This window comes from Oryx dammah, unplaced genomic scaffold, assembly GCF_014754425.2.
Source record: "Oryx dammah isolate SB20612 unplaced genomic scaffold, SCBI_Odam_1.1 HiC_scaffold_13, whole genome shotgun sequence".
In the NCBI taxonomy this organism is placed as follows: Eukaryota; Metazoa; Chordata; class Mammalia; order Artiodactyla; family Bovidae; genus Oryx; species Oryx dammah.
Genome location: NW_024070197.1, coordinates 10,842,991 through 10,869,905, shown reverse-complemented (window position 1 = coordinate 10,869,905; position 26,915 = coordinate 10,842,991). Strand labels below are relative to the sequence as shown.

Here is a 26,915-nt window from a genome sequence, read left to right as displayed (position 1 = left end):
AGGATGTGTGGGCAGATGGAAGGATGGATCAGTTGGATGTGTTTGGAAGACAGGAGAGATGGACCATGAGGCGGAAGTTTGGCGAGATGGGTGCTTGGAAGCCTGGTGGGATGTTTGGAGCAATGGGAGGTTAGGTGAGGGGTGGGGGTAGGGGGATGGCAAACACAGAGAACTTCAGTTTTCTCGCTATAAAATGGGACACATAGCACCCTTCCCCATGGGGATTGAACAAGCTAACATTAGTGAAATGCTTGGAACAGTGCCTGGCGGGCACGTGATAAGCACGGGCCAAATGTTAGCCGTCCTCATCCTCATCACTCTGATGGGCTCAGTCGGGCTCCGGCGGCTGCTCTGACGCCAAGCGCCCACCCTCCGGGTCCCTCTCCCTCTCTTTCCCTCCATGAGAACTGCACTGCATGTGTCTTCCACGGGGACCCAGAACCTGGGCCCTTTCATGCCTTCCCCCCGACCCGTTCTCGTGTAGGACAAGCCCCCCAATGCCCGCTCTGGGCCAGCCCTGCCCTCAGGAGGCAGACACAAGCTCGGGGGCCAGACCTCTGCGAGCCAGGAGATGGAGAACCACAGCCTCTGCTCTTGCATTAACTCCTCTGCGAAGCTGGGGGGCGGCAAGACCCACTTCGAGGGATTCCCTGGGGATTAATTGCATTAGTGTGTGTGAAGCACTTGGCACGGGGCCCGCACGTGATCAGGGCTCACTTAGTCAGGACTGACGTCATCGCTGTCATCACCGGATGCTGGGGGGACAGAGGGCGGAGGACAAGGCAGCCGTGTCTCTCTGGTCAGAGCTGCTGGTGGGGAGGGTCCTGCCTCGCCCCCCCACCAATGCCCACAGGCTCCAGGGCTCTGGGCCCCCAGGAAATGGTCCTTGTGGGGAGGGTCCTGGCCTGCTGCCGCCATCTAACCTGTCGCCTTCTTCCTGCCCCGCCCCACCCAGTGGCGATGGATGATGAGGATGGGAGATGCTTACTAGACGTGATTTGGTGAGTAGTGGGCTTTCCGTCCCCCCTCCCCAATCACTCTCCCTCCCCTCCCCTGTCCCTCATCTCCTCAAGTGTCTCTCCCCTTCTCTCTTTCAGTGACCCTCAGGCCCTCAATGACTTCTTACATGGATCCGAGAAGGTGAGTGCTGGGCAGGGTGAGGTATCCCCCAGGGCTGCAGGGTGCTGTGAGTCAAGCCCCCCCACCCACCACACTGAGTAGACATCTGCCTTCCAGGAGCCAGGCCCCAAGCTCACGGCGAAGAGGGAAAAAGACGGCAAATCCCTGCCCTCACGCCATACACATTTCCTGGGTAAACAAGCAACCAGTGACTAATAAAGGCAGTGGTGGAAAGCACCATGCTGGGCAGCAGAAGAAATAGCAACATCACTTTTGCACCACAAAGGAGGATCCGAAGAAAATGAATGGGAGGTGGGGGGCGAGGGCGGGGGCTCCGTTAGCTGCAGTGGGCAGAGAGGCGACATTGAGGGTGAACCTGAAGGACCAAAGGGAGGCACCCACTGTGCTCTGACCAGGCGGAGAGCAGGTGGGAAGGCAGGAAAGTCCAACCCATTCCAGGAACAGAAAGAAGGCCAGTGGGGCCAGGATGAAAGGTAAACTAGTAGGAGGGGAGACTGGAGTGGACAAAAATCCCCAGGTTATGCAGAGCCTAGAGGAGCTTGACTGGGGAGTTTGGACTTTATTCTGAATGTGACAGGCAGCTCTGACAGGTTATTCAGCAGCCACATGGCATATTCTATTTGCACTCCAGAGAAGGGAGCAAAGCGGGGATGAGGGGGCATCTGTTGAGCCACAAGGGGTTGTATCAGTTACCTAGGGCTGCATACCAAGTTATCTCAACGCGGTGTGGCTTCTATTGACTTCTAATAACATTTGTTAGAGCTCTCAGTTTCTGGAGATTGGGAATGGAGGAGCAGTCTGGGTGTCTATCTTAGAGTCTCCCCTGAGTAGCATTCAGGATGTTGGTTGGAGTCATTGTCATCTGGGGGCTTGCCTGGGGCTGGGGGGCCTGCTTCCACAGTGACTCACTCCTGTGCCTGTTGGCTGGAGGGCTCAGCTCCTTGCCACGCGGGCCTCTCCAGAGGATTGCTTGAGCGTCCTCATGATGTGGCAGCTGGTTTGCCCAAGCAAGTGACCCAGGGGAGAGAGCCAGGAGGAAGCTGAGTGCCTCTTATGACCTAGTCTCCGAAGTCACACTGCATTCACTGGAAGCGAGTCACCATGCCCACCCACACTCTCAGGGAGGGAAAAGAGCTCCACTCCTCAAGGGGATGTATCGAATAATTTGCAGAGCAGAGGCAAGTGCAATGGGAGGATGGTGGCCTGGGCCCCAAGGCAGGCGGTGGAGGAGGTGCCAGGCGTTGACTTTGGGGTCAGCCTGGAAGGCAGCGTCACTCGACTTGACGGTGGATTAGATAGTGAAGAAGTGTCCAGACTGCCTCCTGGACTTGACCTGAGCAACCAAATGGGTTGTACCATTCCCTGAGACTGGGAGTTTGGGGCAGATCCCAGAAGTCCGAGGGCAGCTGTTGGATATATTGAATTGGCCAAAAAAAGTTGGTTTGGGTGTTTCTGTAAGATGTAATGAGAAAACTCAAATGAATTTTTTGGCCAACCCCATACCAGTCTAGGGTTCTAGAAGGGGATCAGCTAGAAACTGGGGAGCTCGACTGTGGACAGTGGGCGCTTAAGGCCTGTTCTCGGCATTGAGGATAACTCCTGGAATGAGACCGGTCCCTGCCCTCCCAGACATGGGAGCAGCTCACAGGTCCAGTGCCCAGGGAACGCGGCTGTGCAGAGGAAGGACTGATTTCATAGGAAGGGACAGACGGGCACGTGTTGGGAGGAGGAGGCACGTGTGACAGGCCCTGCAGGATGTGTTACCAAAGAGGCAGAGGGTGGAGGGCCGGGGCACTGCTTGGGTGAAGGTGCGGAGGCAGGATTCTAGAGAGTTCCAGGCAGGCATGTCGGGGAGCCTCGGATGTGGTGCTGGGGGCTCCTTAGGATTTAAACTTGCAGCCTAGCCCCTTTCTTTGGGGCCTCTTTTCTGGAGGTGGAGTTTCCTGTACCCCTCGAACCTCCCCGACACCCTGCATCCTCCCCACCCCCACCTCTTCTTTGTCTTTGTGTCTGTGTAACACGAAATTGGTTTTTGTTCTAGCGTGTGGGCCGGCCCACTGCCCAGCTGACCTTTGACCTTGGGTGGGGGCGGGTCTTGTTGCAGCTCGACAGTGATGACCTCCTGGATAATCCCGGGGAGGCCCAAAGTGCCTTCTATGAAGGTCCTGGGGTAAGTGGCCACGGGGGCTCGGGGAGGGTGGTGGGCAGGACGCCCGTGGTAGCAGCCAGTAGGGGAGGGTTGGAGGGCGTCTCACTTATTCCCTGAGGCACTTTTTGCCCCTCCAGTGAGGGGCTGGGGCGCAGTCACTGAGAGCAGAGTGGGGTGCAGGTGAGGCCGAGGCTGCCAGATACCTCCCCTACCTCCAGGCTGTGCCTCAGAGAAGGAGGTGTGGTTCCTGGGTCCCTGGCCTTAGGGATCAGCTGCTATAGCACTGGCATGGAGGCTGAGGCTGGCTCCTGAGAAGTGGGGACAAGGGGCATCTTGGGGGTCTTGTCCCGGCTCAGCCAGGAAAGAGGATCCACTGATACAGACCTCCGTCTCTGCCTGAAAATGAGAGCAGGGATGATGGGCAAAGCCCAAAGCGGGGCACGCAGTGGGCATCTACATTATTGGGCACCTCCTGCGTGCCAGGCCCCCCGTCCTCTTCCCCTTCTGTGGCCTCTCCCTTCCCCTCTTCTCTCCCTACCCCGCCCCCTCCTTCGTCATCGTAACTGTCATTTACAGAACACTTATCATATGCTAGACCCTTTATGGTAACTTTCATTTAATCCTCACAACCACCGTAATAACACATTCCAAACAACTGATCTGGCGTAATATACATGCCTAAATCCAGAACCCAGCAAATAATAGTACTTTCATGTTATTACACTTACAGATCGGTTAGAGTACGCGTTATTCTTATCCACACCGCCCTGTCTTAATTTAACCTATAAGGACCCTGGTCAGGGTCTTAGCACCTCACATGCATGATGTCAGTAAATGTCACAACCGTCCTAGGAGGCAGGTTTGGTTATAGCCATTTAGCAGTTAGGAGCTCAGAACCCCCTGGTCTTTGGTTGGGGGCTGAGCTGGAGCCTGTCTCGCCAGGCAATGCCCCCTGCTTGGCAGCGGGGTGACCCCCTCCCAATCTAGGGGGCAAGGAGGGAGCAGTGCCCACCTCCCTGGGCTGTTACTAACAGCAGCGACCTAGACAGTAATAGTAATGCCAGCAGCAGTGATAGACGGTGTTTCTCGGGTGCCGGGTACCGCTCTGAGCCGTCCACGTGGAATGAACTCAGAATCTTTTTAACAACAGTTTTGACCCATTATCAGTGGGTATTCCATGCTGCTAGCGTACTCATTACTTATGGAATATTTGCTCAAAAATGCTACACGTATTGATCGTACATTCGTGACCTGGATCACCATCCGGAAAGCACTTAGGAAATCTCAGACTCACAGTGCTTGCCACCGGGCAAGGCTGCTGCTGCTGCTCCTGCACTTAACAGAACCATGATCCTTGATCCAAAACTTTTGGGGCAGGCTTGTTGTGGGATTCAGGGTTTTTCAGATGCTGGAAAGGCAGTGCTGACTGCGTGTGTGCTGTGTGTAACGTAACACGCTCACTTTTCTGTGGTCACACCGAGGGCGAGTCCTGTTGCGTGGCTGAATGACGCCTTTCCCTCTGAGCATCAGTTGCATTCTGGTCAGGGCTTTCCAGCCTGAAGTTCTCAAAACATTCATGGTTTTCAGAGCCTTTGGAGTTTTGGAATTGCAGATGAGCATCATGGGCCTGTATGCCTGTTTAGAAAATGGTTTTTGTTAACCTTCTGCTGATGTGCGCAGATGGGGGATAAAACAGGCCAGATTAAGCCAGCCCTGGGGTGCCCAGCTCAGCCCTGGTGAAGCTGGGATTTGAACCCGGGTCCAGCCACTTCTTGTAGAAGGTTCTTTCTTTCCTTGCTGCCCTGACATCAGGTACCCTTGGCTTCAGCTGTGTCCTGGGCCCGGCCCCTTGCTAACCTGGGCTCTCTCCTCCCTCACCTTCCCTGTCTCCAGCTCCATGTGCAAGAAGCCTCTGGCAACCATTTGAACCCAGAGCCCAGCCAGCCGGCCCCCAGTGTGGACCTCGACTTCCTGGAAGATGACATCCTGGACTCGCCCGCGGCCGGGGGCGGCGGTGGGGGCGCGGGGGCCGCCGACCAGCCCTGCGACATTCTCCAGCAGAGCCTCCAGGAGGCCAACATCACTGAGCAGACACTTGAGGCTGAGGCCGAGCTGGACCTGGGCCCCTTCCAGCTGCCCACCCTCCAGCCCGCGGACGGTGGGGCCGGCCCGGCGGGGGCCGGAGGGGCTGCTGCCGTGGCCACGGGACCCCAGGCACTCTTCTCGGGGGGCGCCGACCTGCTGGGGCTGCAGGCCCCACCCACCGTGCTGACCCACCAGGCCCTGGTGCCACCCCAGGATGTGGTCAGCAAAGCCTTGAGCGTCCAGCCCTTCCTGCAGCCTGTGGGCCTGGGCAACGTGACCCTGCAGCCCATCCCGGGCCTCCAGGGCCTGCCCAATGGCAGCCCTGGGGGTGCCGCAGCAGCCACTCTTGGCCTGGCCCCCATCCAGGTGGTCGGCCAGCCCGTCATGGCACTCAACCCACCCACCTCCCAGCTCCTGGCCAAGCAGGTGCCCGTCAGCGGCTACCTGGCCTCAGCGGCCGGCCCTTCGGAGCCAGTGACCCTGGCATCAGCCGGCGTCTCACCCCAGGGGGCCGGCCTGGTCCTCCAGAAGAACCTCCCTGCCGCTGTGGCCACCACGCTCAATGGGAACTCGGTGTTCGGAGGGGCGGGAGCTGCCCCGGCGGCGGCCAGCGGGGCGCCCTCAGGACAGCCGCTGGCAGTGGCCCCCGGCCTGGGCACATCGCCGCTGGTTCAAGCGCCCAATGTCATTCTTCACCGCACGCCCACACCCATCCAGCCCAAGCCTGCTGGCGTGCTGCCTCCCAAGCTTTACCAGCTGACCCCCAAGCCGTTCGCCCCCGCGGGCGCCACGCTCACCATCCAGGGCGAGGCTGGGGGCCTCCCGCAGCCACCCAAGGCTCCCCAGAACCTGACTTTCATGGCAGCGGGCAAGGCTGGCCAGAACGTAGTGCTGTCAGGCTTCCCAGCACCTGCCCTGCAGGCCAACGTCTTCAAGCCGCCTCCAGCCACCACCACGGGGGCGGCTCCCCCGCAGCCCCCCGGGACGCTGAGCAAGCCCATGAGCGTGCATCTCCTGAACCAAGGCAGCAGCATCGTCATCCCTGCCCAGCACATGCTTCCAGGCCAGAACCAGTTCCTGCTGCCCGGCACGTCGGCGGTCCAGCTCCCCCAGCCGCTCTCAGCCCTGCCGGCCAACGTGGGCGGGCAGATCCTGGCGGCTGCGGCCCCCCATGCGGGCGGACAGCTCATCGCCAACCCCATCCTCACCAACCAGAACCTGGCGGGCCCGCTGAGCCTGGGCCCCGTGCTGGCCCCCCACTCGGGGGCCCACAGCGCTGCCCACATTCTCTCGGCCGCCCCCATCCAGGTGGGCCAGCCGGCGCTCTTCCAGATGCCCGTGTCGCTGGCCGCCGGCAGCCTGCCCACGCAGAGTCAGCCGGCCGCCGCGGGGCCAGCCGCCACCACCGTCCTCCAGGGGGTCACCCTGCCCCCCAGCGCCGTGGCCATGCTCAACACCCCCGACGGTCTGGTGCAGCCCGCCACCCCAGCCACCGGGGAGGCCACACCTGTCCTCACGGTGCAGACAGCGCCCCAGGCGCCCCCCACGGTCAGCACCCCACTGCCTCTGGGCCTCCAGCAGCCGCAGCAGCAACAGCAGCCGCCGCCACCACAGGCCCCGACCCCGCAGGCTGCCGCCCCAGCTCAGGCCACCACCCCGCAGCCCAGCCCGGGCCTGGCGTCCAGCCCAGAGAAGATTGTCCTGGGGCAGCCTCCCTCTGCTGCCCCCACGGCCGTCCTCACTCAGGACTCCCTGCAGATGTTTCTGCCCCAGGTAACCAGGGCTGCCGGGGCAGGGGCAGGGGCCCGCGTGGAGGGGGGGCCTGGAGCTGGAACCAGATGTGGTTGAAGCAGCAAGTGGGGAGGGGCCCGGGGGTCAGGAATGGTGCCCAGAGCTGCCACCCCTGCCCCAGGTTGCTCAGAGGAGGTCCCGGGGGGACAGGGCCCAGCTGACTGACACCAGGACAGAGAGACAAGGGGAGGGACAGAGAGAAAGGCTGCCCTCTTGCTGGAGGGTTGGAGAAGGGTCCAAGAGAGAGAGTGGGCGATACACGGATGGACAGACAGACGGGGTGGGAGAGATGGATGCTGGGGTGGAGCCGGAAGATGACTCACAGAACTGAGGGGACTGAGCTACCTCAGGTCACGCCCTCTGGACCCTGGAGCTCCCAATCCCCTGACTTCGGTGTTTAGCCTCTGGGTGCCCCCCAACTGATTCCCACCACCCCCTTCTCCGGAGCACCTGCGGGGGCTGGGAGTCGGGGTGTGGAGGCCTTGGGTTTGTGGGGGTGGCCTCTGACCCACTGTGGGCTGCCCGTTGCAGGAGAGGAGCCAGCAGCCCCTCTCCACAGAGGGGCCCCACCTCTCCGTGCCCGCCTCGGTCATAGTCAGCGCCCCGCCTCCCGCCCAAGACCCAGCCCCGACCACCCCTGTCGCCAAAGGAGCTGGCCTTGGCCCTCAGGCCCCCGACAGCCAGGCCTCCCCGGTGCCGGCCCCCCAGGTAGACGAACCCCAAGCAGCCTCTGTCCCAGCGCAGACCAGCCCTGCCCCTCGCCCCGCCTCCCCACCCCCTCCACGCGCTCTCTGGCTGTCCTGCCTGCCTCTCTGTTTCGCTGGCTTGGGAAGCGGTGCTCCCCTTGGCTCCCCAGATCCTTCCCGAGGGCCGTGGATGCTTGAGACCACACTCTAGTCAGGGACGCATAGTTAGGTCCTGGAATGATCATTTTTCTGTCTGGATAAGTAGCTCACATTTCGAGGAAGACATTAAGAGGTCTAGATCCAAGCCTGGCTTTCCCTCCCCAAGAGGGTTTTTTTCACTCCTTTCCCACGAAGAGACAAACAAAAAGACAACGGGGTTCTTTTCCTTCCATTTTTACGAAAATGAAAGCAATACTCTACGTGCATTCTGCACCTTTTATCATTTAGAAGTTCATCTTGGAGACTGTACTTCACTCTTTTACATGATTGCATAGTATTCCATTGTGTGTGGGTACGCTTTATGTAACCAGATATTGTTGTTGGGAATTTAGGTCACTTTTGGTCTTTAGCTGTCAGATGAGCAAGGCTGCAAAGTACAACTCTGTACATATGTCTCTTTGTAGGATAAATTCTAAAAGGACATCTCTAGGTCTGAGAGCATATGCATTTATAATTGTGACAAATATTGCCAAATTGCTCCCTGTAAAGTATAAATTGGTTTAATGGATTATCTGTGGTTGATCAGTATATGATCTCTGGTTGTTTGCCCCCACCCTCAAGTGATATTGAACTTGGCCACTTGGGTAAGTAAAAAACAGTATCTTGTTCTAATTTGTATTTCTTTTACTATAAATGAGGCTGGGCAGGTTTTTATAGATTTAGAGTTTTAGAGTTATTTGTGTTTTCTGTGGAGTTATCTGTTCATACACTTGGCCATTTTCAAATTTGAGTTGCTGGTCATTTTCTTGTTGGTTTGTAGAAACTCTTTACATATTAGAGAAATAGACTGTCTTATATGAGTCATTAGTGCATCAGCATATGAGAGGTTAGGATGGGCCCTTTTTATTCTGGAGGTATAGATGTTGCACTTGTTCAAAAAGGATCCATGGGTAGGTAGATTAGGACAGGCAGAAGAGGAGGAAAGAAGATGAACGAGGGCCAGGCAGGCAGAAATCAGCTGCACTTTGGCCGTCAATAGCCATGATTTCACTCTCAGGCTCTGCTACTCACCACGTGACTGGAAGCAACCAGCTTCTTCATTCCGTCAACTGTTGTTTAGGGAAAAGAGAATGCTAAGTATGTGCCAGGCCTTGTGCTAACCCTGGGCAAGTCCCTGTAACTGCTGAACCTCAGTTTCCTCATCTGGAAAATGGGAATAGTAGTTTCTTTATACGTCTACTAGGACAAGTAACCGAGTTGCTATGTGCTTTGCACAGAGTAAGCAGTCCAAAAATATTTGCTATTGTTATTATTACCTGGGGACTTCCTGGGTGGCTTGGTGGTAAAGAACCTGCCTGCCAGTGCAGGAGAGGCAAATTTGATCCCTAGGTCAGGAACAGCCTCTGCAGAAGGAAATGGCAACCAACTCCAGTATTCTTGTCTGGGAAATCCCGTGGACAGAGAGGAACCTGGCAGGCTTCAGTCCATGGGGATCACAAAAGAGTTGGACGTGGCTCAGTGACTCAACAACAAATGCTTGTTTTAGCTGTAGCGTTTGTGGCATCAAGCGCGGGTCAGTCCAGAGGGACAGGGGGCCAAGATTTCCTCAGGTCATCTCTACACAGGGAAGAAGGGCAGGGGCCAGGGGCCACCTGGACTGAGAGAGACTCAGGTTGAAAGTACTGTTTCCAGGGTGGTCAGACGTGGGCCTGGGTCCCCGGGGCAAGGGCAGTCCCCTCTCCCAGCCTTCCATCCTCAGCTGGAACTCAGGGCTGGTAGGAGCGCTTCTTCTGAGTACTGTGGTTGAGAGCCGGGCAAGGCCCGTATGTGATCTACACACACCCTGCAGGTGCTTGTCTGGACTCGCTCCTTGGGTGACCAACAGTACCAAGATGGTACTCCCCCAAGCCCCTTAACCTCCCTGGGCCTCAACTTCCTGACCTGACAAATGGGTTTGAGGACAGTGGCTGTTGTGAGGAGTAAATGAATTAGCGTATGTAAAGTGCTTCAACAGGACCAACATGTCGGAAGTCCCGGAGCATGAGGGAGAAGCCCGGCGAACTTTCCATGAAGGGCTAGTAGTAAAGGTTTTAGGCTTTGCAGGACTGTCACTATAGCCTAGAAATGGCTCTAGATAAATGAATGAGCGTGGGTGGGCTCCCATAAAGCCTGAAATTTGAATCTCCTATCAGTGTCCCGAGTCAAAGAATATTCTTCTTCTCTGACTTCTTTTCAACCATTTAAAAGCGTAAAACTATTCTTAGCTTGTCGGCCGTCCAAAATGGTCGGGCCAAGCAGGCGGCAGGCCACATTTGGCTTCTGGGCCTTAGTCTGCCAAACCTTTTGAAATCTTTATTTTATTATTATGTAGATGTGCAAGACTTCACTTATTCAGTCCCCTATTGGTGAACACTTAAGGTATCCAGTCCCACGGAATCGCTAACGAACAGTCCCGTCCATATTCTCATACCGGGCTTTGCATGTGCGTGAGAATGCCAAGAGGGTGAATGTCTAGAAATAGAATTGCTGCATTGGAGGGTATCCAGTTGCCCCTCCGAATCTGCAGATTCTGCTCCGCTGGATTCAACCACCAGTGGATGGAAAATATTCGGGGGAAAATATTCCAGAAAGTTCCAAAAAGCACCGTTTGAATATGCAGACAACTACTTCCATAGCATTGGCATTGTGCGTGTGTGCGTGCGTGCTAAGTCACGTCAGTCGTGTCCAACTTTGCGACCCCATAGACTGTAGCCCGCCAGGCTCCTCTGTCCATGGCAGTCTTCAGGCAAGAATACTGGAGTGGGTAGCCATGCCCTCCTCCAGGGGATCTTCCCCACCCAGGGATTGAATGCACGTCACTTAACGTTTCTGGCATGGGCAGGTGGGTTCTTTACCACTAGCGCCATTTGTTAGGTATCGTAGGTAATCTAGAGGTGGTTTAAAATATATGAAAGGTTGTGCGTAGGTTATATGCAAGTACTGCACCATTGGTATAAAAGACTTGAGCATCCTTGGATTTTGGTATCTGATGGGGTGAGCCCCTGTAGATATGGAGGGTTGACAGTACACACTGCCCAAGCATGTTATGGACCAATCCAGCTGCTCCTTCATGAGGTTCCTGCTGGTAAAGGCCTCTGTCAGCCTCCTCAACCCTAGATCAGTGACCCACTCATTGCCCGCCACAGGGGAAAATGCATGCCCCCCCACTCCTGTGCTTTCAAATTCTGCTTGATTCGAACGTCTTCCCATCTCCCCACGGGCAGTTGGAATCTCTCAGTAAACAGTCCACTCGTGGGAGCTTAAAAAAAATGTAATTATAAAAATAATTTCATGCTTCTCTAGAGGATTTAAAAAATACAGAAAAGAACTAAGAAGAAAAACAAATCACCCAAAATACCAGCTTGCAGAAGCTGCTGGCAACATTTTTGGTATGAAGTCTTCTTTTAGCCTTGCTTTTCTTCTTCTCATCCATTTCAAACATTTGTCCCTTTTGACCATTAGGTAGTATATTCACATGGTTCAATCATGAAAAAGCTTTTCTTTTTTTTAATCTTTTTTTTCTTTTTATCTGTGGTGTGTGGGATCTTAGTTCCCTGACCAGGGATTGAACCTGCAGTGGAAGCCCAGAGTCTTAACCACTGGACAGCCAGGGAAGTTCCAAAAAGGATTTTTGAAGTATGAGGGGAAGTATCCCACCCCATGCCTGCATTCCCAACCCCTCCCCATAGCCTCAGCACTTACTTTTTTGTATTTTCTTCCAGCTCTATGCATATACAACCTTGTGCAAGTATAGGTTAATATTTCTCTCTACCCAGCAGGTAGCACATTATCCATGTACTTGGGTAGCATTTCCTTGGTCCTTTGTTACAGTGGAGAAGTATTCCTTTGTGTAGATGGGGCTGGACGGGCTTTCATCCTCAGACATGCTGTCCTGATGCCCTTAGACCACGTCTAGGCTTTGGTCCTTCACACAGAGCTGCAGTAAACATCCATCATCTCGTGTACATGTATCTCTCTGGTCACTTCCCAGAAGCCTGTTTGCTGGATCAAAGCACAGGAGCACTTAGAATCTGCACAGCAGCTGCTGAATTGCATTCTTCTGAGGCTGTAGTAAATGGTGCCAGTTTAGACTCCCATGGGCAATATGCGAGTGCCTTTATGAGACATATGACTTATTTGTAATGTGTGCCTGAACTTGGCTCCATAGGGCACCTTTGATCTGCATCTCTCTTATTACAAGGGAGGTTGAGCATCTCTTGACGTATTTAAGTCTTTTGTGTTTCTTTTTCTACACTGTGTCTGATCATATCCTTTGCCCCCATTTTTCTCACTGCTTGTTATTCTTAGTGATTTCCAGAGGCTCTTTTTATATGAGAGAGATGAGCTTTGTCTAGGCTATGTTGTTGTTCAGTCACTAACTCGTGTCTGACTCTTTGTGACCCCATGGACTCCCTGTCCTTCCCCATCTCCTAGAGCTTGCTCAAACACACGTCTGTCGAGTCAGTGATGCCATCCACCATCTCATCCTCTGTCGTCCCCTTCTCCTGCCTTTAATCTTTCCCAGCGTCAGGGTCTTTTCTAATGAATGGGTTCTTCACATCAGGTGGCCTAAGTATTGGAGTTTCAGCTACAGGATCAGTCCTTCCAATGAATGTTCATGGTTGATTTCCTTTAGAAGTGACCAGTTTGATCTCCTTGCTGTCCAAGGGACTCTCACTATTTCCCCCAGTATGTCATTTGCTTCTTGACTTGGTTTGGGGGGAGTGTGTATTTGTCCCTGTATTTTTATTGAGGATGAGAATTTTTAAGAATATTTTTCAATTTTGGGTTATTTTTAAGCTTTTCATTTTTAAATGAAAAGTTCGTTTCAAATATATAACAAAGTTGTAAGACTACGATGTGGGAATAATACCCATGTGAATTCTTTACTAGAACCAGATGTTTTAGTTACCTGTTGTTAAACTGAGCGGCTTAAACAACAAACATTAACTTACCTCACGTGATTTCTAAGGATCAGGAATCTGGAAGCAGATTAACTGGGAGGTTCTGGTTTGTGATCTTTTGGGAGATTATAGTCAAGGTATCGGCCAGGGCTGTCTGTCATCTGAAGGCTTAACCAGGCTGGACAGTCTGCTTCCAAGATGCTGCACTCGTGGGACTTCCCTGGTGGCCCAGTGCTTAAGGCTCTGTGTTTCTGCCGCAGGGGGTGAGGGTTCCATCCCTGGTCAGGGAACTAAGATTCTGCATACCGCACTGCGCAGCCAGAATAACAACTACAAAGATGGTGCACTGGTAGGGCTGCTGGTGGGAGAGAGGGCCTACGCAGAGAGAAACTGAGGCCTCCCCGAAGGGCAGCTCACAACATGATCCACAGTCGGCTTCCCTTGAGCGCTTAATCGACTAGAAAAAGAGCAAGGGAGCTGCCCAGGAGAGAAGCCAGTCTTTTTTATAACCTAATCTTGGAAGTGACACGTGATCACTTCTGCTGAGTTCCTATGGCTGCGGAGACCAGCCCTAGTAGTGTAGGAGGAGCCTGAAAACAGGGAGGCGGGAATTGCTGAGGGCCACCCCTGATTGGAGCCTGAAAATAGGGGGGGCGGGGATTGCTGGGGGCCACCCCTGATTGGAGCCTGAAAACAGGGAGGCGGGGATCGCTGGGGGCCACCCCTGATTGGAGCCTGAAAACAGGGAGGCGGGGATTGCTGGGGGCCACCCCAGATTTAACCACTGTAAATATTTGGCCACATTAGCTTTAGCCATGGCCCTCAACATGCATCCCTTTTTCTTTTCCTGAATCATTTGAGAGTCAATTGCAGACATCATGCTTCTGCACCCCCTTCATATTTTGATCTGATTATTTCTGTCTTTGAGAATAAGAGCATCCTCTCACTCAACCACCGCAGTCATCAGATCCAGTGCACCTAGCGTTGCGACAATACTGTTATCAAATTCACCGTCCATAATGCGGTGCAGCCAGCTGTCTAGCAATCATGTCGTGGATCGCTGTCCTCTCACTCAGCATCTGGTCTGTGTTGCCACTTCACCGTGCCCTCTGAAGTCTGTGCTTAGGAGGGGAGAGTGCCAAGCGGGACAGTTCGCTTGGTCCTCACTGTCAGCTCGTCGCCTGCAGCTCCCACCAGCTTTCTTCTCTGGTTTTCTCTGTTGTAAATAGTCTCACGGTGGCCAGCCCTGTGAGCAAGAGCCTGAATGTTCCTGATCACTAATTCCTGCAGGCGAGATTACCAGGTCCACTCAAGGCTCTTCTGTTTTGTTTGTTTCACTTACTATTTATTTCCAAACTTTAAACTTTTTATTTTGTATTGGAGTATAGCCGATGAACAACTCAGTGATAGTTTCAGGTGAGCAGCCATACATGTACATGCATCTATTCTCCCCCAAACTCCCCTCTCATCCAGGCTGCCACATATCATTGAGCAGAGTTCCCTGTGCTCTACAGTAGGTCCTTGTTGATTATCTATTTTGAATATAGCAGTGTGTACTTGACCTTCCCAAACTCCTCCCAATCCCCTTCCCCCTGTCCCCCACCCCCCAGGAAACAGTAGGTTAGGTTTTTAAGTTTATGGGTCTCTTTCTGTGTTGTAAGTTCATTTGTATCATTTGGACTGGTCATTTTGGTCCCCTGGACTCAATGTCTCATCTGTGAAGTGGGTCAGATATGATCACAGTTCTCAGGACCACGGAGAGAGCCCATGAGTGGGTACCCGTTCCCAGCTGCAAGCGCTGGGTCAGTGGGTGCTGTCGATGGGGGGTGGGGGGGTGGGGGGGGGTGGAGTCTGTAACCCAGAGCAGAGAGGTGCCAGTTCAGTACTGGGTGCCCAGCTGTTGCCCATGGTTCAATAGCAGCTGCTGAGGTTTGAGGTTCTTGGAGAGGTCACCTTTAGGTGACCTTCAGGGGGAGGACACCCTGACTGAGGTGTGTTTTAGGTGAGGTCACTGTGTACGTGTTACAGACTAGTGCTTAGATTGCATATGCAAGCCTAATACACACACACACACACGTATGCACACACACTCACACCTGTACCTGTAGGCTCCCACGACCTCCAGGTAGGCATGCAGCCACGACCCCACAGGTACAGGTCATGGACACTTAGAAGGGGACTTTAACTCATGTACTGGCATCCAGGGGGATCCGACCCTGACCTTGACCCTTAGTTTACATCCTCATCGCTGGCTCCCCCAGCCCCAGCGGCTCCCCCATCCCCAGCGTGCCCTCTTCAACCATCGGCCCCCACCCCCACCCCCAGTTCACAGCAGCCTGGTCTCCCTGCTGGTGTCTGTTCTTCTGGGTCCCCTGGCCCGTCGGCCCGGAGCCCTCCCCACCCCACCCCCGCACCTGCTGCTGTGCTCTGCTCCCTGGCCCCTTCTGCCTACCTGCCGCCGGCAGCTGCTGTGGTGCTCCTGCCGCCACTGCTTCCTCCGCTGCTGCCCCCAAAGCCTGCAGAGCTTGCCTTCCTCTGGGGTGGGGAGGGGGTTCTGGGGGGCGGAGGGGAGGTCAGAAGGCAGAGGTACGGAGTTTGGGGGGCAGATGGTGGGTCGAGAAGGGATAGGTTGAGGGAATGAGGTAGGTGGACAGGTAGGGGGTGGGGGGCAGGTGCAAGGTTGGGGACGGAGGTGGGGTGATGAGGATGGTGGCGGCGGGGATCAGGACAAGGGGTGGCCAAGAAGGAGGCGGGGCTTCCGGGCGGGAGCGGCCGGGGTCCCCAGCGTCTTGGGGCCAGGAGAGCCAAGGTTGGTTCTGACCCCCGCCCCCTCACCTCTCCCTCCCTCCCCTGCCCAGATCCCCGCGGCAGCTCCGCTGAAGGGCCCTGGCCCCTCCTCCTCCCCGTCACTACCTCACCAGGCCCCCCTGGGGGACAGCCCCCACCTGCCGTCCCCTCACCCAGCCCGGCCCCCCTCCCGCCCCCCGTCCCGCCCCCACTCCCGCCCGCCCTCCCAGCCACAGAGCTTGTCCCGCCCCCCTTCAGAGCCCGCCCTGCACCCTTGCCCTCCTCCCCAGGCCCCCCCTACCCTGCCTGGCATTTTTGTCATCCAGAACCAGCTGGGCGGCGCCCCCGCTGCAAGCACCCCGGCCCCCACCGCCCCAGGCCCGCCCCAGCCCCCGCTGCGACCCCCATCCCAGCCCCTGGAGGGGCCACTGGCCCCTGCCCCCCACCTCCCTCCGGCCTCCACCTCCACTGTCGGGGCCGCCTCCGCCTCCTCCTCCGAGACGTCCTCCCGGCTGCCAGCCCCCACGCCGCCCGACTTCCAGCTGCAGTACCCGCCCAGCCAGGGGCCCCACAAGTCCCCTACGCCCCCTCCGACCCTCCACCTGGTCCCTGAGCCCGCAGCGCCCCCCCCACCGCCTCCTCGGACCTTCCAGATGGTGACCACCCCATTCCCGGCGCTGCCCCAGCCGAAGGCTCTTCTCGAGAGATTTCACCAGGTAATTAGAGGCAGGGGCCGGCCCACGTCGCACCCCCGCCCTCCCCGCCGATCCGATTCCCTCCCGCTGCTTTCTGGCTTTCTCTGCACCCCCGGTCCTGGTTCCTGGCTGCCCCTGCTCCTAGCGTGTGTCCCCTCCCAAACCACCTGTCCCCCTCCTCAGGTGCCGTCCGGGATCATTCTCCAGAGCAAGGCCGTCGGGGCCCCCACCGCCCCACAGTCCTCCGCCAGCCTGGGACCCCTCGCCAGCCCCACTGCCTCCGTGCTGGTCAGCGGGCAGGCTCCATCCGGGACCCCCACCACCCCCAGCCATCCCCCCGCCCCAGCGCCCATGGCCACCGCAGGTAAGGGAGAGGGAGCCCGCAACAGAGCCATGGGGGGCCCGAAGCGGGTGGGTGGGAGTGACAAGGAGCATGTATGGGCCATAACTGTGGGCACCAGAGCCCAAGGGTCGCCTAGATCTCCAGGGACAGGGCCGGTGGAGGGGGCCAGGCTGTACTCCTCAGGTCCCCTCCAGGGGCACTCACTCTGGGGCCACCGAGGCCCAAGAACCAGAGCAGTATGGGGTGCAGGGTCTCTGGGGGGGCCTTTGTGCCCGTGACCCCTGAGCCCTGTCTGCCCACACCCCCACCCCAGGCTTGCCTCCCCTGCTTCCTGCCGAGAGCAAAGCCTTTGCCAGCAACCTCCCAACTCTGACTGTGGCCAAGGCCGCCCCTTCCGGGCCAGCGAAGTCCTCTGGGCTGCAGGTAAGGGGCACCCAGAATGGCGGGCTAGGGCCCAGGCCAGGTCGTTGGGGAACTGGGATGGGGCTGGAGGGGTAGGGGAGGCTGGCCAGCAGGCAGGGAGGTAGAGATGGGCAGAGACACAGCCAGGTGGGGGCAGGCCACCAGGCCAGTCCAGGCCGGGGCATGTGGGAAACCAAGACGGTTGGACCGAAATACCCCAAAACACCAAAACGACAGAATGAGGATGGGAGAGACGGCCTGAGAGAGATCCCAGGCGGTCACTGGGGGCATGAGCAGGTGAGAGAGATGGAGGCTGTGGGAGGAGGGACTGTGTTGGCTCAGGACAGGCGGTGGGGAGACCCTAAAAGGAAGGACAGGGCAGGGTGGCCAGCGAGACACTGAGTCAGAGACGGCAGAGGGACGGCCTTGGCGGTTAAGACTCCGTACTTCCAGCGCAGGGTCACGGGTTCAGTCCCTGGTCGGGGAACTGAGATCCCACATGCCTTGCAGTGCAGCCAAAGAAAAAAGAGAGAAGGTGGCGATGGGGCGGGGGGGTGGGGGGTGGTCAAGAGGAGAGCTAGGATGGTGGCACCCAGGCCAGAGGGGCATAGGCAGGGAGGATGGAGGAGACTGAGGCAGAGACAGGATTCGAGAGAGCCTGAAAGGGAAGAATAGGCAGGACAAGGGAAGTCAAGGTAGAGATTTAGGCAGGCCAGGAGGAAAGAGGCCGTGCCCATCAGGTGCTAGACAATGAGGGGGGGTTTGTGGGCCTTTCGATGGGCAGGGAGGGAGGCACCAGGCGGAAGCTGAGAGACCCAGGCCTGAGAAGGGGCTGGAGGAGGTGGCCCACCCGGATGCCTGGGGCTTGAGCCTGCCTGTCACCCTCTCCTCGCCGTGTCGCCCCCCCCCCTCCCCGATCCAGCCCCATTCTCCCCGCAGGTTGAGTCTGCTGGGTGGGGAATCCTGCAGCTAGGACCGGGACCCCATCTCGGGTGGCATCAGCCGCTCCCATCTTTGTCCCAGGCTGTGGGTAGAGAGGCTCAGGTGCCAAGGGAAGCCTCCTCTGCCACGAACCCCCCTCACTGGCTTCTCTTTGCCCTGCAGTATGAGAGCAAGTTGGGCAGCCTGAAGAAACCCCCTGCGCTTCAGCCCAGCAAAGAAGCCTGGTGAGCTCCGTGGGTGCCTCCCCTCCCGGCGCTGTCCCCGCTGTGGGCACCGTCCCCCACTGTGGGTTTGAGAAGTACCATTGATCTCTCTGCCTCCCCCTCTAGGGAGGGGGGTGTGAATAGTAGTGATTATAGGGTGAATGACGAGGATTCCATGTGGCTGTGTTAGCAGCATTCGTGGGGCAGCTAGGTTGCTGGCTTCAAGTGAGCAGGGGTGGATATTTGGTGTGGCTTGGTCACCGCAGTACCCTGAGCGCCTCAGACCAGGCTGGCACGCAGTGGCTCCTGTCTGGGGGTGGGGGGTGCGTGTTCAGGTGGACGCAGGGATGCCTGGGGGCCAGGGTGAATGGATGGATGGACGCTACTCAGGCAGGTGCGTGGCTGGACGGATGGCTGTTTGGGCGGGTGGGCGGGTGAGTGTTGGATGCTCGCGTTCTGTCCCTCTCTCCTGCCCTCCGTCCACTGAGAGTGTTGGTCAGATCCTCATCAGGTGCCCAGTCCTGTGCTGGACTCTGGAAACACTGGACAGACCAGGTCCCGCATCCACTGTGTGTGAGGGCTGCTGGCATTCAGCACTGGGTACAGACAAGCAAGCATGTCTGATGGGAGAGACAGCCATATATAGTAGGCGATAGTCTACTGCCCAATGCGAAAGCAGATCTTATCAACCAACCACCCAAGGGCCCAACCTCCCTGCCCGCCTCCCCAAGCCTGCTGCTGGGTTCCAGGTAGAGCGGGGACATGCTGACCCCAAGTGGCAGGAGATGGTATTGCATGGAAGGTGAGTCACTCGCTCTGGCGTCTAACTCCCAGTGCTGCCTCTAGCTGCTTTGGATCAGTGACTTCATCTTTGCAGGCCTCAGTTTCCTCATCTGTAAAACGGGCATAAGGATACCACTTCCTGCCGTTGGTTGTCCCCAGAGATACAGTGAGGCAGGCCAGGCAGACGTTCACACATACTCCTGCAGCGTTCCTTCCCTCCTCGTTGTCTGCCTTGTGGCTTGGGGGCTCAGGATCTGGTTCTGCTGTCTCCTGGCCTCACCATGAGTTGTCTGTGTGTGTGGTCCTTCCCCCGACCCGCCAGCTTCCTGGAGCATTTGCACAAACATCAGGGCTCCGTCCTGCACCCCGACTGCAAGACAGCCTTCCCCTCCTTCGAGGATGCCGTGCACCGCCTCCTGCCCTATCATGTCTACCAGGGTGCCCTCCCCTCCCCCAACGACTACCACAAAGGTGAGGCCTGCCCTGGGTGTGGAGGCGGGTGGTGAAGACCAACAAGGTGCAGGTGCCCTTGACTGCGGGTCCTCCCCAACATCTGGGTCTCTGGACCTCTTCCTCCGCAGTGGACGAGGAGTTCGAGACGGTCTCCACGCAGCTGCTGAAACGCACCCAGGCCATGCTCAATAAATACCGCCTCCTGCTGCTGGAGGAGTCCCGGGTAGGGTGGCCTGTCACCTTTCTCCCTGGGTGACCCTGCCCTTCCCCCATCCCCACCCCCACCCCCACCCCGCCGCCGCAAGGAGGGAGGGTGGATCAGATCACAAGAAGGACAGTTGAGAATCTGTTCCCATCCATCCCTGGCGATCGCGTCCCCTCCTCCACCTCACTTCTTCACTGGCTCATCTAATCGCGTCTCCCCCTCCCTGCCCCCAGAGGGTGAGCCCCTCCGCGGAGATGGTAATGATCGACCGAATGTTCATTCAAGAGGAAAAGACCACGCTGGCCTTGGACAAGCAGCTGGCCAAGGAGAAGCCAGGTAGGTGAGAGCAGAGGGAGCCGGGTCCCCGCCGCCTCCGCCGGGTGCGGCGCTGTCCCTCACTCCGCCACTGGGCGGCGCCCGAGCCCAGCCTGAAAGCCCTGAGAGTGGACCTCCGCTTCCAGCTCGTCCCATCATCCTGTGTCGATTTCGCCCCTTCAATCCTGGCCCTGGAGGGAGGGAACGTTCTGCCACCCTCGGGGGCACAGAAAAGCGGGAGAGCAGAGCCAGGACTGGGGTGAAGCCAGCAGCAGCTGGTGGGTTGCAGAAGTTAGGTGGTATCCTCTGTCCGGTGCCGAGGGCTGCTGGCATATTATGGGGACTGGGGACTTGGGGAAGGGGTCTTGCCTAGCAGTGTCCTCGTGAGTGAAGGGTTTAGCCCCGGGCCCGGCAGGTGGTCAGTACTCAGTGGACACCGGCTCCTCAGCTCTGCAGGGGCCTCCTGCCTTGGCTAACGCCCAGGGTTTTCTTGGCCCCCTTCTCCTACAGATGAGTACGTGTCTTCCTCCCGCACTCTCGGCCTCCCCGTCGCCGCTTCTTCCGAGGGACACCGGCTGCCCGGCCACGGCCCGTCCCCGTCCTCGGCGTCCGGGGCCCCAGCCCAGCCCCCTCTGCACCTGCCCACCAAGCTGGTGATCCGACACGGCGGCGTGGGTGGCTCCCCCTCCGTGACCTGGGCGCGGGCCTCCTCATCCTCCCTGTCTTCGTCCTCCTCGTCCTCTGCCGCCTCCTCCCTGGACGCCGACGAGGACGGTCCCATGCCTTCCCGCAACCGGCCACCCATCAAGACCTACGAGGCCCGCAGCCGCATCGGGCTCAAGCTCAAGATCAAACAGGAAGCCGGGCTCAGCAAGGTCGTCCACAACACGGCCTTGGACCCGGTGCACCAAACGCCGCCGCCGCCCCCCACCTCCCTCAAGGCAGCCGAGCCCCCGCCCCGGCCCCCACCGCCGCCCCCCGCCCCCGGCCAGATGAATGGTACGGTGGACCACCCGCTGCCGCCGCCGGCCGCCGCTGACCGCAAGCCACCGCCACCGGCCCCGCACTGCCCCCGCCTACCCCTCCGCAAGACCTACCGCGAGAATGTGGAGGCCCCGGGTGTGGGGGTGACTGAGGGGGCGGCGGCAGCGGCCGTGGGCAGAGCCCGGGGCGGCAGCCCGGCCCCGCTGCCCACCAAAGTGGATGAGGCCACCAGCGGGCTCATCCGCGAACTGGCGGCAGTGGAGGACGAGCTGTACCAGCGGATGCTGAAGGCCAGCCCGGCCGAGCCTGCGGCGGGCACCGGGCAGGGCAGCGGCAGCCGGGAGCCCGGCTGGGAGGCACCCTCGCTGCCCCCCGCCAAGCGGCGCAAGTCCGAGTCGCCCGACGTGGACCAGGCCAGCTTTTCCAGCGACAGCCCGCAAGACGACACGCTCACGGAACACCTGCAGAGCGCCATCGACAGCATCTTGAACCTCCAACAGGCCCCCGGCCGGACGCCCGCACCCCCGTACCCCCACGCCGCCCCCGCGGCCGTCACGCCCACCTCCCCGACGCCCCTGCACAGGCCAGAGGCCTACCCGCCCTCCAGTCACAACGGTGGCCTCGGTACCAGGACGTTGAACAGATAACACCGGGCTGGACTTCCCTTCCTTGCCCCCTCGCTCCGCAGGGATGCAGCGGGGAGCGGGGAAGGGGACAGCCGGGCGTCTGACCTCAGCCTCCTGGGGGACACGAGCCGGGGACCCCTTGAGTTTTTCTTGCCTAAGTTATTTGAGTCACAAAGGCCTCGTCCCACCAACCTCCTGCTTCAGCCGGGTGGTTGGGTGGGGGTCGTGGATTTCGGGGAGGGGAGGCTCTAATGTACAAGGTCCCCCCTGCCAAAGGAGGGGGTAATCCTGGTGTGTCATTTCCTATTTCTTCCCATTTCCAGCCATGCTCCGCCCCTCCGCCCGGGGGAACACGTGCGCACTGGCCAGGGAGGAGGGCTCCCTGGCGCTCCCCACCGCTCACACGCATCCAGGTACCCGGTTTGCCCGCGTGGCTTCAATCTGTCCCTGCGCCCATCGCTGGCAGTGTCCGCGTCTCTCCAATGCCCCCAACAGGCCGAGACAGGAAACGCAGGGAAAGGGCGGCGTGAGCCTGCCTCCCGGGACCCCCACCTGGCAGTGCGTGCCTGCGGGCACCCGTGTGGCATCCGTGTGTGTGTGTGTGTGTGTGTGTGTGTGTGTGTGTGTGTGTGTGTCTGTCCTATGTCCCTCTCTATGTGCTCGAGTGAGAAAGATTTCAAAGCCTCCAGTCCCTCGACTGAAATCCGAGCACCTCCCAAATAAAACCGGGATCTTCCTTCCACCCCCTTCCCCAGCCAGTCTTCCCCTCTGTTCTTCCTGCCGCCAGCCACCCGCGCCAGATTTTGAAATCTTGGAGACAAAACTAGTACTGTAAGATAAATTTTTTTGTACTGTATTTATTGTGTATAACGATTTTTTTAAAAGGAGAATTCTGTACATTTAGAACTCTTGTAAATTAAAAAGCGATCCTTTTTTTAAAACTGTACTGACGCCCCCTCCCCCGGCCCGCATTGCTTTGGGATTTTCGGGAACTTGTTTGGAGTCTGCGGGTTGGGGCGACAGGTGGGTGGAGAGGGGGATTGTGGGGACTTACTACACATTCATTTGTGAGCCCCTGCTGGGGGCCAGGTCCTATTCTAGGCACAAGGGGGCAGCTGAATATGATGGAAGTGCCTGTTCTGGGAGGCCTGACTTCAGCCAGGTGTTTTTGTATCGTTCCTGGTGGGGTTCTGTGGTCTCCCGGAGCTCGGAATTCTCAATATGTAACCATCCCTCCTGGGAAAAATACACGGCTAGCTTCCAGCCAGCCTCTGATCACATTTTTGTCAAACCCTCAACACATCACTTTGTTTTATGTGTGTTTTCTGTTTAAAGACCCTTCACTTAATATATAGTGTTGATTCATTAACACTGCTTGCACAGCCAGCAGCATTAACTCGTGCCTGAATGAAGCTTCTGTAACAGGGTGTTTTCTCTGTAAGGCACATCCTAGCCTCCTTGGGCTTAAGAACTCAAGAACCCGGGGGCCATTTAAAACAGTGAAATCTACAAAAGCACCAAAATGTGAATACACTTGCAAAAGGATGCTTCGTTTCAAGTAGGAGAGTATCCTCACCTATTCAGCACTCAGTCAGAAACATGCCTGCTGGGTGACTCAACGTTTTCGCCACTCTGCGCATGTCCGTGGAAGTAGCACGGGTTTTTGGCAACAGGCGAAAGTTCCAACAAGTAGATGAATTCACAAGCAGGGTACCTGCTGATAGGATTGACTAAATGTGTACAGTGTCAGAGATGTGGGGGCAGTCAAGCAGGATATGTTAGCTTCCCGTGGATATGAAAAAAAGGTACCTCCGGGAACTTCCCTCATGGTCCAGTGGTTAAAACACGCTGCCAATGTAGGGGGTATGGGTTTCATCCCTGATGGCTGAACTAAGATCCCACATGCCACACAGTGCAGCCAATAAACAAAATCACTTTATATGGGAAAAAAAAAAAAACCAATTGGGCGGGTGGCTTAAAAGAAATTTATTCTCTCAGTTCCAGAGGCTAGAAGTTCCAAATCAAAAGTGTGGTCAGGACCACAGTTCCCCTAGAGACAAGGGGAGGGTCCTTCCTTACATTTTCCAATCTCTCGTCATCCCGGGACTTCTCTGGCTTGTAGCTGCATCCCTCCATTCTCTCCTTCTGAGCCATTTCCCCTCTGCATGGGTGTGTCTTCTCTTATGAGGACACCAGCCGTATTGAATTTGAGCCTACCCTACTCCAGTATGTGCTGGTCTTAACTAGATGACATCTGCAAAGACCCCATTTCCAAAGAAGATCACAAATTCACAGGTAATTCACTCGGGGTTAGGATACTGGCATATCTCTTGGGGAGACGCAGCTCAATAGGACACAGCAGCTGCTCGTTCCTAGAACCCTTTTGTGTGCACTAGAAAACAGCACCCCCTTCCTCTGGGGATTTGGAGAGCAGCACATGACCCGGATTCCAGCCCCTTTCAATCAAGCCGGTGGTTTGTGCAGTGAACAACCTGCCCAACTGCACACGAAGGCCCTCAGGATCAAGTGGGAAGGGAAGACTTCTTTGAGGAGGTGACATCTGAACAGAGAACTGCATGAAAGAAGGGAGGGGACCACAGGAAGAGAGCACCCAAGGCAGCGAGAACAGCCCGTGCAAAGGCCCTGAGGCAGGAGCATGGATAGAATGTAAAACCGCCAAATGGGTCTATGACTGGAACCTGGGGAAGAACGGGGTGCAGACAAGAGGTGAGGTCAGTGGGAACAAAGGGCTTCGATCCTGTAGGATCCTGTAGCTCCACGCTGAAAACTCCGCTTTTACTCTAAGAATGAGGCAGGAGCCATCAGCAGGTTCTGCGCAGAGGGCTGTGAGCTGACTTCGTTTTCCTAGGCGCCCTCTGGCGGCCATGTATGCAAGCTACAGGGCAAGGAGGCAACGGCCACAGTCAGGTGGGTGTGACGGCGGCTGGACTAGGGTGATCCACCCCGTTCCTCGGCAGGCTCCTGGGGGTGTATGGGAGGGGAGAAGCAGATACATGGGATCTCCAAGAGAGAGACCGCCCCCTCCTTCCTAGCTCTAGATCTACTTCCCCCGCGTATGTAATAAAGATTTAAAGGAGAACAGCAGTGCTCTACATCCTTGAATCCCCGCACGCTCCTGGAAGACCTCACGTGGCCGTGGAAAGAAGTTTGCCGGTCATTTCCACCGACTAACATTGGAAGTCCATTCTGAAGGAGATCAACCCTGGGATTTCTTTGGAAGGAATGATGCTAAAGCTGAAGCTCCAGTACTTTGGCACCTCATGCAAAGAGTTGACTCATTGGAAAAGACTGATGCTGGGAGGGATTGGGGGCAAGAGGAGAAGGGGACGACCAAGGATGAGATGGCTGGATGGCATCATGGACTCGATGGACATGAGTCTGAGTGAACTCCGGGAGATGGTGATGGACAGGGAGGCCTGGCGTGCTGCGATTCATGGGGTCGCAAAGAGTCGGACACGACTGAGCGATTGAACTGAATTGAACATTGGAAGGCTAGCTGAATGCAGCCCAAGCAGAGGGACATGATGACTAACGTTTCCAGAACACTTACCTTGGGCATTGCTCCCAGCTCTTCACCCAGAATATCTTATCTGATGCTCACAGAAGCTGTCGTGTGGGAATTAATAACCCCATCTTGCAGATGAGGAAACTGAGGCCCCGAGAGATGTAGTAAGTAGCATACTGGGCTGCAAGCCAGGTGGTCTGGCTAGGAGCTTGCAATCTTCCCCTGTGCACACCCAGCCTGGGGGGAGAGGTGTATACAGCAACAAGTGAAGTGAAGTCGCTTAGTCGTGTCTGACTCTTTACGACCCCATGGACTGTAGCCTACCAGGCTCCTCTGTCCATGGGATTTTCCAGGCAATAGTACTGGAGTGGATTGCCATTTCCTTCTCCAGCGGATCTTCCCGACCCAGGGATCGAACCCGGGTCTCCCTCATTGTAGACAGACGCTTTACCATCTGAGCCACCAGGGAAGTCCTGTATACAAGGCCTTGGTAAATCTGCTGTGCAAAGGCAGAGACAGCCTCCTCCCCAAGCCCCAGGGTATGAGACCAAAACTGACCTCAGCTTCTACAGTTAGCCTTTGGCATACTCGCTCTTAGATGCTAGATACAGCAGAGTGGGCATCTGGAGAGTGTTCAGTCACTCAGTGGTGTCCAACCCTTTGCGACCCCATGGACTGTAACCTGCCAGGCTGCTTTGTCCTTGGGATTTCCCAGGCAAGAACACTGGAGTGGGTTGCCTTTTCCTCCTCCAGGGGATCTTCTTGACCCAGGGATCGAAACCGAGTCCCTTGCATCTCCTGCAGGTGGATTCTTTACCACTGTGCCACCTGGGAAGCCCCTTTCTACAGCTGAGCCATCCGGAAAAAGAAGCCACAAATGACTACCTCTGGACCCAAATCACCTGGACACGGAGCATGACTGGAACCCAAGACTGACCAGTGTCCCAAGTGAACAAGCTCACTGGCTGCTTTCTCCATTTTTTTTTTTAATTGTGAAAAAAATACCCATAAAGTAAACCTTTGTAATCACATCAGCATTAAGACATTTACATTGTGCAACCATCAATCTTCAGAACTCATCTCATCATTTCTTTTTTTAACTTAGTTGCAACGTGAAGGATTTTTTTGTTTGTCTGTTTGTTTAATTGCAGCATGTGGCTTCATAGTTTCCTGACCAGGGATCGAACCTGGGCCGCCTGCAATGGGATCTCAGAGTCTTAGCCATTGGGCCACCGAGCTGGCGGTCAGCCTGGAAGTCAGGAACTCATTTCATCTTGCAGAATTGAAGCTCTGTGCCCATGAAACCATGATCCTGTCCCCCCTCCACCTCCACCCAGCTCCCCCACGACCAGCATTCCACTTTCTGTCTCTGAATCAGACTACCCTAAGCATCTTGTGTGAGTGGAATCACAATATTTGTTCTTTTGTGAGTGGCTTGTTTCATTCAACTGAACATCTTCATTCATGTCGTAGAATATGTCAGTTTCTCTTTTCAGTTTTGACAGATGGGGTGGGGGCAGAGAAAAGAACATCTGAGCTTGTGCTTTGCAGTGGGGACTCCAGAGGCTGCAAAGGCATCGAGGAAATTTGATGACACTGGGGACAGATGTCAGAGACTCCCTGATTCGGAGGTCAGCAGGTAGCAAGATGTGACAGCCACCGTAGTTATTAAGGGCTCAAAGGGTATTTAATGGAGCT

The 26,915-nt window shown here is 56.7% G+C and overlaps 1 protein-coding gene across 2 annotated transcripts in view; it reads left to right on the top strand.

Annotated features, from left to right (window-relative positions):
- The window catches only part of BICRA (BRD4 interacting chromatin remodeling complex associated protein), a 73,549-nt gene extending 50,912 nt beyond the window's left edge, over positions 1-22,637 (top strand). For both annotated transcript variants that reach the window (XM_040252426.1, XM_040252427.1), the window contains 13 exons: positions 956-1,001; positions 1,098-1,140; positions 3,245-3,310; positions 5,183-7,147; positions 7,697-7,873; positions 15,812-16,456; positions 16,619-16,799; positions 17,092-17,201; positions 18,285-18,346; positions 19,431-19,579; positions 19,690-19,784; positions 20,000-20,102; positions 20,592-22,637. In XM_040252426.1, the coding sequence (XP_040108360.1) occupies positions 961-1,001; positions 1,098-1,140; positions 3,245-3,310; positions 5,183-7,147; positions 7,697-7,873; positions 15,812-16,456; positions 16,619-16,799; positions 17,092-17,201; positions 18,285-18,346; positions 19,431-19,579; positions 19,690-19,784; positions 20,000-20,102; positions 20,592-21,712 (4,758 nt within the window). In that variant the 5' untranslated portion in view covers positions 956-960 and the 3' untranslated portion in view covers positions 21,713-22,637. The remainder of the gene's footprint in view (positions 1-955; positions 1,002-1,097; positions 1,141-3,244; positions 3,311-5,182; positions 7,148-7,696; positions 7,874-15,811; positions 16,457-16,618; positions 16,800-17,091; positions 17,202-18,284; positions 18,347-19,430; positions 19,580-19,689; positions 19,785-19,999; positions 20,103-20,591) is intronic.
- Positions 22,638-26,915: the final 4,278 nt, after the last annotated feature.